Source organism: Elephas maximus, chromosome 17 (genome assembly GCF_024166365.1).
Source record: "Elephas maximus indicus isolate mEleMax1 chromosome 17, mEleMax1 primary haplotype, whole genome shotgun sequence".
NCBI classification, from domain to species: domain Eukaryota; kingdom Metazoa; phylum Chordata; class Mammalia; order Proboscidea; family Elephantidae; genus Elephas; species Elephas maximus.
Window position 1 is genome coordinate 62,144,634 of NC_064835.1, and position 10,839 is coordinate 62,155,472.

Here is a 10,839-nt window from a genome sequence, read left to right on the forward strand (position 1 = left end):
CTCCTAAAAATCAAACACCTATGCTCATCTAAAGACTTCACCAAAAGAGTAAAAAGACCACCTACAGACTGGGAAAGAATTTTTAGCTATGACATCTCCGACCAGCGCCTTATCTCTAAAATCTACATGATTCTGTCAAAACTCAACCACAAAAAGACAAACAACCCAATCAAGAAGTGGGCAAAGGATATGAACACACATTTCACTAAAGAAGATATTCAGGCAGCCAACAGATACATGAGAAAATGCTCTCGATCATTAGCCATTAGAGAAATGCAAATTAAAACTACGATGAGATTCCATCTCACACCAGCAAGGCTGGCATTAATCCAAAAAACACAAAATAATAAATGTTGGAGAGGCTGCGGAGAGATTGGAACTCTCATACATTGCTGGTGGGAATGTAAAATGGTACAACCACTTTGGAAATCTATCTGGCGTTATCTTAAACAGTTAGAAATAGAACTACCATACAACCCAGAAATCCCACTCCTAGGAATATACCCTAGAGATACAAGAGCCTTCATACAAACAGATACATGCACACCCATGTTTATTGCAGCTCTGTTTACAATAGCAAAAAGCTGGAAGCAACCAAGGTGTCCATCAACGGATGAATGGGTAAATAAATTGTGGTATATTCACACAACGGAATACTACGCATCGATAAAGAACAGTGACGAATCTCTGAAACATTTCACAACATGGAGGAACCTGGAAGGCATTATGCTGAGCGAAATTAGTCAGAGGCAAAAGGACAAATATTGTATAAGACCACTATTATAAGATCTTGAGAAATAGTAAACCTGAGAAGAACACATACTTTTGTGGTTACAAGGGGGGAAGGGAGGGAGGGGGGGAGAGGGTTTTGTATTGATTAATCAGTAGATAAGAACTGCTTTAGGTGAAGGGAAAGACAACACTCAATACATGGAAGGTCAGCTCAATTGGACTGGACCAAAAGCAAGGAAGTTTCCGGGATAAAATGAATGCTTCAAAGGTCAGGGGAGCAAGGGCGGGGGTCTGGGGAACATGGTTTGCGGGGACTTCTAAGTCAATTGGCAAAATAATTCTATTATGAAATCATTCTGCATCCCACTTTGAAATGTGGCGTCTGGGGTCTTAAACGCTAACAAGCGGCCATCTAAGATGCAGCAATTGGTCTCAACCCACCTGGAGCAAAGGAAAATGAAGAACACCAAGGCCACACGACAACTAAGAGCCCAAGAGACAGAAAGGGCCACATGAACCAGAGACCTACAACATCCTGAGACCAGAAGAACTAGTTGGTGCCCGGCCACAATCGATGACTGCCCTGACAGGGAGCACAACAGAGGACCCCTGAGGGAGCAGGAGATCAGTGGGATACAGACCCCAAATTCTCATAAAAAGACCAAACTTAATGGTCTGACTGAGACTGGAGGAATCCCGGCGGCCATGCTCCCCAGACCTTCAGTTGACACAGGACAGGAACCATCCCCGAAGACAACTCATCAGAAATGAAAGGGACTGGTCAGTGGGTGGGAGAGAGATGCTGATGAAGAGTGAGCTAATTATATTAGGTGGACACTTGAGATTGTGTTGGCAACTCTTGTCTGGAGGGGGGATGGGAGGATAGAGAGAGAGGGAAGCTGGCAAAATTGTCAAGAAAGGAGAGACTGAAAGGGCTGACTCAAGAGGGGGAGAGCAAGTGGGAGTAGGGAGTGAGATGTATGTAAACTTATATGTGACAAACTGATTGGATTTGTAAATGTTCACTTGAAGCTTAATAAAAGTTATTAAAAAAAAAAAGTAGGATGCAGAATGTTTTCTTGATAGATTTTATTATGCCAATTGACTTAGATGTCCCCTGAAACCATGGTCCCCAGACCCCTGCCCCTGCTACGCTGGCCTTCGAAGCATTCAGTTTATTCAGGAAACTTCTTTGCTTTTGGTTTAGTCCAATTGTGCTGCCCTCCCCTGTATTGTGTGCTGTCTTTCCCTTCACCTAAAGTAGCTCTTATCTACTGTTTAATTAGGGAAGGCCCCTCTCCCACCCTTCCTCCCTCCCCACTCTCATAACCATGAAAGAATGTTTTCTTCTCAGTTTAAACTATTTCTCAAGTTCTTGTAATAGTGGCCTTATACAATATTTGTCTTTTTGCAACTGACTAATTTCACTCCGCAGAATGCCTTCCAGGTTCCTCCATGCTATGAAATGTTTCCCAGATTCCTCACTGTTCTTTATCAATGCATAGTATTCCATTGTGTGAATATACCATAATTTATTTATCCATTCATCCATTGATGGGCACCTTGGTCACTTCCATCTTTTTGCTATTGTAAACAGTGCTGCAATAAACATGGGTGTGCATATATCTGTTCGTGTAAAGGCTCTTATTTCTCTAGGATATATTCCAAGGAGTGGGATTGCTGGATCGTATGGTAGTTCTATTTCTAGCTTTTTAAGGAAGTGCCAAATCGATTTCCAAAGTGGTTGTACCATTTTACATTCCCATCAGCAGTGTAGAAGTGTTCCAGTCTCTCCACAGCCTCTCCAAGATTTATTCCTTTGTGTTTTTTGGATTAATGCCAGCCTTGTTGGAGTGAGATGATATCTCATTGTAGTTTTGATCTGCACTTCTCTAATGGCTAATGATCGTGAACATTTCCTCATGTATCTGTTAGCTACCTGAATGTCTTCTTTAGTGAAGTGTCTATTCATATCTTTTGCCCAGTTTTTAATTGAGTTCTTTGTCTTTTTGCAGCTGAGTTTTTGCAGTATCCTGTAGATTTTAGAGATCAGGCGCTGATCAGAAATGTCATAGCTAAAAACTTTTTCCCAGTCTGTAGGTAGTCTTTTTACTCTTTTGGTGAAGTCTTTGGATGAGCATAGGTGTTTGATTTTTTAGAGTTCCCAGTTATCTAGTTTTTCTTCTACATTGTTTACAATGTTTTGTATACTGTTTATACATGTATTAGGGCTCCTAACTTTGTCCCTATTTTTTCTTCCATGATCTTTATCATTTTAGATTTTATGTTTAGGTCTTTGATCCATTTTGAGTTAGTTTTTGTGCATGGAGTGAGGTATGGGTCTTGTTTCATTTTTTTGCAGATGGATATCCAGTTATGCCAGCATCATGTGTTAAAAAGACTGTCTTTTCCCCCATTTAACTGTTTTGGGGCCTTTGTCAAATATCAGCTGCTCATATGTGGATGGATTTATTTCTGGATTCTCAATTCTGTTCCATTGGTCTATGTATCCGTTATTGTACCAGTACCAGGCTGTTTTGACTACTGTAGTGGTATAATAGGTTCTAAAATCAGGTAAAGTAAGGCCTCCCACTTTGTTCTTCTTTTTCAGTAATGCCTTATTTATCCGGGGCCTCTTTCCTTTCCATATGAAGTTGGTGATTTGTTTCTCCATCTCATTAAAGAATGTCGTTGGGATTTGGATCGGAATTGCATTAAATGTATAGATCGCTTTTGGTAGAATAGATATTTTTATAATGTTAAGTCTTCCTACCCACGGGCAAGGTATGTTCTTCCACTTATGTAAGTTGCTTTTGGTTTCTTGCAGAAGTGCACTGTAGTTTTCTTTGTATAAGTCTTTTACACCTCTGGGAAGATTTATTCCTAAGTATTTTATCTTCTTGGGGGCTACTGTAAATGGCATTGATTTGGTGATTTCCTCTTCGATGTTCTTTTTGTTGGTGTAGAGGAATCCAACTGATTTTTGTATGTTTATCTTGTATCCCGATACTCTGCTGAACTCTTCTATTAGTTTCAGTAGTTTTCTGGAGGATTCCTTAGGGATTTCTGTGTATAAGATCATGTCATCTGCAAATAGAGATACTTTTATTTCTTCCTTGCCAATCTGGATGCCCTTTATTTCTTTATCTAGCCTAATTGCTTTGGCTAGGACTTCCAGCACAATGTTGAATAAGAGTGGTGATAAAGGGCATCCTTGTCTGGTTCCTAATCTCAATGGGAATGTTTTCAGGCTCTCTCCATTTAGGGTGATGTTGGCTGTTGGCTTTGTATAAATGTCCTTTATTATGATGAGGAATTTTCCTGCTATTCCTATTTTGCTGAGAGTTTTTATCCTGAATGAGTGTTGAACTTTGTCAAATGCCTTTTCTGCATCAATTGATAAAATCATGTGATTCTTGTCTTTTGTTTTATTTATGTGGTGGATTATATTAATTGTTTTTCTAATGTTAACCATCCCTGCATATGTGGTATGAATCCCACTTGGTCATGGTGAATTATTTTTTTGATATGTTGTTGAATTCTATTGGCTAGAATTTTGTTGAGGATTTTTGCATCTACATTCATGAAGAATGTAGGTCTCTAATTTTCTTTTCTTGTGGTGTCTTTACCTGGTTTTGGTATCAGGGATATGGTGGCTTCATAGAATGAGTTTGGTAGTATTCCATCCTTTTCTATGCTCTGAAATACCTTTAGTAGTAGTGGTGTTAACTCTTCTCTGAAAGTTTGGTAGAGCTCTGCAGTGAAGCTGTCCGACCAGGGCTTTTTTTGGGGTGGGAGTGTTTTGATTACCTTTTCAATCTCTTCTTTTGTTATGGGTCTATTTAGTTGTTCTACCTCTGTTTGTGTTAGTTTAGGTAGGTAGTGTGTTTCTAGGAATTCATCCATTTTTTCTAGGTTTTCAAATTTGTTTGAGTATAGTTTTTCATGGTAATCTGATATGATTCTTTTAATTTCAGTTGGGTCTGTTGTAATATCACCCATCTCATTTCTTCTTCGGGTTATTTGCTTCCTCTCCTGTTTTTCTTTTGTCAGTTTGGCCAGTGGTTTATCAATTTTTTCAAAAAGGCAGCTTTTGGTCTTGTTAATTCTTTCAATTGTTTTTCTGTTTTCTATTTCATTTAGTTCAGCTCTAATTTTTATTATGTGTTTTCTTCTGGTGCCTGTGGGTTTCTTTTGTTGTTCTCTTTCTATTTGTTCAAGTTGCAGGGGTGTATTTGTCTTTTTGTGTGTGAGTTATTTCACTCAGCGTAATGTTTTCAAGGTTCATCTATGCCGTAGCATGTTCAGGACTTGATTTCTCCTTACGGCTGAATAATATTTCATTGTATAGATAGGCCACATTTGTTTATCCATTTATCAGTTCATGGACACCTGAGTTGTTTCTAGCTTTTAACTGTTGGGAATAATGCCTATGGTAACCATGCCCATTATCTTTGTTACCTAGTGCTGGTATAACAGAAATACCACAGGTGGATACCTTTAACAAAGAGATATTTATTCTCTCACAGTTTATTGTTGTTAGGTGCTGTTGAGTTGGTTCTGACTTCGTGGCCCTATGTACAACGGAACGAAACACTGCTGATCCTGTGCCACTCTCACAATTGTTATGCTTGAGCCCATTGTTGTAGCCACTGTGTAAATCCATCTCTTTGAGCGTCTTTTTTTTTTTTTTTACCAAGAATGATGTCCTTCTTCAGGGGCTGATTCTTCCTGATAACATGTTCAAAGTATGTTAGATGTAGTCTCGCCATCCTGACTTCTAAGGAACATTCTGGTTGTGCTTTTTCCAAGACAGATTTGTTCATTCTTTTGATAGTCCATCGTATATTCAATATTCTTTGCCAATGTCCTATCTCAAAGGCATCAATTCTTCTTCTGTCTTCCTTATTCATTGTCCAGCTTTCACATGCATATGAGGCAATTGAAAACATCATGGCTTGGGTCAGGTGCACCTCAGTCTTCAAGGTAATATCTTTACTTTTTATCACTTTAAAGAGATCTTTTGCAGCAGATTTGCCCAATGCAATGCATCTTTTGATTTCTTGACTGTTGCTTCCATGCGTGTTGATTGGGGATCCAAGTAAAATGAAATCCTTAACAACTTCAATCTTTTCTCTGTTTATCATGATGTTGCTTATTGGTCCACTCGTGAGGATTTTTGCTTTTTTTATGTTGAGGTGTAATCCATACTGAAGGCTGTGATCTTTGATCTTGTACATATGTATGTATGTGTATAGAGAGAGGTTGATCTCAAGGAATGGCTGATTCAGTTTTGGAGGCTCGCAAGTCCCTAATCCGTGGGTCAGACATCAGACTGGAGGCTTATTCTGACTCATGTGGTTGCAGGGTCAGACAAACCCTAAGCTGGCAGGTGAGACAGCAGGCTGCTGGCTAATGGGGCTGTGGGAGTTGGTGAATCCCAAAATCTGCAGGCCAGATGGCAGGCTCAAATCCCAAAAATCGGAGGTCAGATGATGATGAGCAAATGCAGGATCCAGAGAGAACAAGCTTTCCCAGAAATCCATATGTATTGGTTGCAGGCCATAATCCCAATGAAACACCCCTTTCAACTGATTGGCTACTTACATAATATGACAAAATGCAGGATGATTCCATAATATCTGCCATACCACTGAGAATCCTAGCCTAGCCAATTTGACACATAAACTTACCCATCACAACTGGACAACCAAGGATTCTTCCAGACATGCTGTTTGTGTCAGGCCTTGGACCTGGGAAGTTCCAAAACCTTTCAGCGTCTCTTTAAAATTTGGCTGCAACCTCCCATGCCTGGGGCACCAAGGCCAAGGGTTGGTTTGAAAGGAGTAAACAGGCAGAGATGTCTCTAGAGGGCAACGGGGATGAAGACCACACAGGGTGACAATGTCAGAGGCAGTGACACCACAATAAATGTCTAGGAAATTTTCATGCTATGTTTCAGCAGAAATTTATTATTTGTTATTAAAATATCCCTGTAGCTATGTATAACAACAACAAAAAATTTTTTTTCATAAGCCTAGCTTACATATATGAGTGTAACTACAAGGTTAAAACTCCATGCTAATTTACTTTTTGAACCCTCCAATGCACTCCCGTCACAGCTGTCATTATTACCCAATTACAATGATGCTTCCAATCACGTGATTTCGTCTGCACCTGCCCCAAGCATGTGCTGTGGTTTTTGTTGTTTACAGTGTTTTAATAATCACTGATTTTGTCAAATTTTGTGGTGTTTTAGCTACAATATTGTGGTAATTAGCATGGGGGTGGGGCAGTGACACCATTAGTTACTCCAATTTGTTACATCAACCCTAGTGATGCCACTATAAACAGGGACAAACATTTGAAAAATAATTCGTGTGGTTAATACTTCACATACCATCTAATTGTGGATACCACTGTAATATTTCTAGCTCTGGACTAGAGGGTGATATGGCAAGAAATAAGAAGGGGCAAAGGAGGAAAGGTCAGGGTTCAGTGACTGGCAGAGGGGCAGTGTGGCAGAGGGGCAGTGAAAGGAAGGAGTGAGGTGACTGCTATCACTGCAGTCCTGGCATCTCAGGAATTCAGAATAACTGTATGCAAGCCAAGGTCCAATCTGGTTTATATTAACGTGGAAAATATTATTTCTTCCTGAAACTAACAGGAGTAAATGACACAGCTTCTCTCATTTATTTCAGAAAAAGAAATTAACCTAGACTTCAAAACCAAAAACCTATTGATGTTGAGTCAATTCCGCCAAGAAGAAGCTCTCTGATCAAAGAACTGTATCCTGAGTAGCTCCTGTTACATCCAAGTTGATCCTGATCCTGTATTGTAACCTGTTACTTCCCTAAGAAACCTCATAATTGTAAGTATGGTGTTTGATTTTTGTATGGCCGTTACAACAAATAACTGAACCCAGCAGAGAAGCAGAAAATGCTGTGGAGGGAAGGCTGGTGTTAGAATTGGAAGAAAGGTTGGAGAATGGAGGTATTTCTGACGTCTACCTCATAGGTATCAGCCTTAGGCTGATGTTGATCTTGATTTGCTCTCCTCCTCCTGAAGTTAGATGAGGTCTTATGCCATGCTGTTTTTACAGCTTCAGAGGATAGTTTCAATTTAAGGTTTAAATATTCCCTGGGGACAATAATTTCGGGGAATCATTGAGCATTAACGGCTCTAGAAAGTCTGAATTCTATGAGAATTTTAAGTTCTACTCCCTGTTTCCTCTCCTTTTCATCAGGATTCTTCTGTAGCATCTTTGATCAAAACGCTCAGTGATAGTAGCTGGCAACTATCTATCTAGTTCTGGTCTTTTGGCCTAGGAGGCTATTGTTCATTGTGGCAATTAGACATGCATTCCAATTTCTCCTCAGACTCCTGATTCTCCTTCTTTGTCTGTTGTTCTAGGCGAAAAGAGGCCAATTTCACCTCAAATGGCCACTAACAAACTTTTAAGATCCCGGGCACTACACAATGACCTAGGAGGTAGAACAGAAGCACTAAAATCAATATGAGGACATTTGAGGGTATTGGGTCAGGGCCCCTTTTAAGATAACCCTTCTGTGGCTAGAAAACGTGAATGTATTTGAAACTGAAAAAGTCTATTTTGACATTCCCTGACAGTGGAAGGCTGGGGCATAAGTCCCAGATTTCCTGCTGGCTATGAACAAGGAAGCACATAGCCTTAATCATGGCTGGTGAACATTCTATTTCCTATGACATCAGCCAGTCTTGGACGAAGCTCACACTGTACACAGTATAGCAGAAAAACTACTATATCAAACCAATCTTAAGCCTAACCTATCTCTACTTCTGTACTTTCCAGTTTCAGAAGCCATTAACCCATTGGCATCGAGATGATTCCAGCTCATAACAACCCCATTTGTTACAGAGCAGAACTACGCCATAGAATTTCCTTGGCTGTAATCTTTACAGAAGTAGATCACCAGGCCTTTCTTCCATGGCACAACTGGGTGGGTTTGAACCACCAACCATTAGGATAGCAGTCATGCACAAACTTTTTGAGCCATGCAAGGACCTTTAATAAGCCATTAGATGACCTCTATTACTTAAGCCAACTTTAGGTGACTTTTCAAAACTTGCAGTGCAAAAGTCCTAACTGTCAAATCCAGTGTGTCAATAAAGTTATTCCAGATTTGGGTAACTCTACCATACATTACTCCCAGAGCCCCGTCTGGCATATTCTTCTGGTGGTGGCAACCATGCCTCAAATATTTGGTGCCCCTTAGACCAAGCATAAGGCCTGGCCCATGGCATGTACTCAATCACCTATTTGCTCAATGAATAAATGAATCTTTCAGCTCTGTTAAAGGAAACTTAGGTTCCTATCACGAAAGCCACAGAAATGCAGAAGGAAATGCCTGGGAAAGAAAGAAAGCCTGAGTGTAAACCGAGCACATTGGGCCTGACTTAAGAGGTGAAGCAGCCCTATGCAGTCTCTCCTGGAGGTAGTTGGGCTCCAAGGACACTCAATCCTCTTGTTGTGGCAGGTGAGAGGACTTGGGTGAAGAGGCATGCTCTGAGTGTACACCCAGAGTCCTGGGACGTTCCTCTGTACCTCAAGACCAGTCCATTTTTGATGTTTGCCTCCTATGCCACCTCAGCAGCTTCAAACTTTGCAGTTAAGGGGAAGGAGCCTTTGCTGAAACTTGTGCTTGAAAACACAGGATTTCTTGATGTATGGTTCCTGGGAGAGGGACCAAGGACCTTTGGGTCTGCATGGTGCCTCAACGTACCAGGAAGCTAGAGAGTTAGTAAAAGAGGAAAAACGGTGGTTGCCAGAACTTCATATAGATTATTTTATTAAATCCTTAAAATAATCCGAGGAGCTAATGCTCTTTACTCTGTTCTCCAGATGAAGAAACCAAGGCTCAAAGAGGTTAAGATCACACAGTTAGAAAGGGATGGAGCCAGGATTCAAATGCGGGTCTTTCTGACTGTCTCCTCCTTCCAGTAGTGGTGGCCTGCTTCTTCTAGGGCAAAAGGAGAAAGACACACCATTGAGCAGGGCCTCCCTATTCCTGGGAGACTAGGAGCCATTGGTGGGAGAGATGGGGGGTACTCACAAGGTTTCCTCTCTCCTCCACAGGGCTGCCTATCTCCCTCCTGTGGACTTGGAGATTTCAGACACAGAGGTCTACCCATGGCTCCTTATCACATCCGCAAATACCAGGAGAGTGACGCCAAAGAGGTCGTGGAATTGTTCTGCGCAGGGATGACTGAACACGCGTCCGCCACCTTCCGCCACTTGCTGAGGCTGCCCCAAACCCTTGTGCTCTTACTTGGGGGGCCCTTCACCCTATTACTGGTCTCTGGCTCCTGGCTCCTGGCCCTCATGGCCAGCCTTGCCCTTGTCACTGCCTTGAAGTTGCTTGCCAAGTATCCCTGGACCGAATATATAGCCATGACTTTGAACACAGACATGTCTGACATCACCAAAATGTACCTCAGTGAGCAGGGTTCCTACTTCTGGGTGGCCGAATCTGAGGGACAGGTGGTGGGCACGGTGGGATGTCTGCCATCTAAGGATTCAACCATGGAGAGGAAGCAGTTAGAGCTATTACACCTGTCTGTGGCCTCTGAGCACCGTGGTCAGGGGATGGCGAAAGCCCTGGTCAGGTTGGTCCTCCAGTTTGCCCGGCACCAGGGCTACAGTGAGGTCGTTCTCACTACTGGGGCGGTGCAGTACTCTGCAGTTGGTCTTTATCAGAGCCTTGGGTTCCAGAAGGTGCATGAGTTTTTCTTGACCATGAGCTGTAGACTAGTGGATCTTTCTGCAATTCGTTTTATCTACCACCTTCCGTCTCCTCAGGTCTGTCAAGCACCGCAGCAGGGAGGGGCCCTGTAATCTCATTCCTTGTGTATTCATCAGGACAGGATGGACTCTGCTGTAGTAACAAGCAAGCCCTGATATCTCTGTGCTATGACACAATAAAAGCATATTGCTCATTCACATCAGCGTCCAGTGTGGGTGATGGTATATTGGTGTGAGGGGCTCTGCTCCATTCAATCTTTTTGTATTACCTGTTTCATTTATCTGTTATTGTCCTTAAGTGCTGTCAAGTCAGTTTCTACTCATAG

At 41.6% G+C, this 10,839-nt stretch overlaps 1 protein-coding gene across 1 annotated transcript; it reads left to right on the forward strand.

Annotated features, from left to right (window-relative positions):
* Positions 1-7,485: 7,485 nt before the first annotated feature.
* LOC126060280 (putative N-acetyltransferase 8B) lies at positions 7,486-10,606 on the forward strand. The gene is made up of 2 exons (XM_049856360.1): positions 7,486-7,603; positions 9,848-10,606. Exon 2 carries the CDS (start codon positions 9,902-9,904, stop codon positions 10,604-10,606), a length of 705 nt encoding a protein of 234 aa, XP_049712317.1. The 5' UTR covers positions 7,486-7,603; positions 9,848-9,901.
* The last annotated feature ends 233 nt before the right edge of the window (positions 10,607-10,839 follow it).

Coding starts and splice junctions, on each gene's coding strand:
- LOC126060280 (XM_049856360.1), top strand. CDS start 9,902: ATGGCTCCTTATCACATCCGCAAATACCAGGAGAGTGACGCCAAAGAG.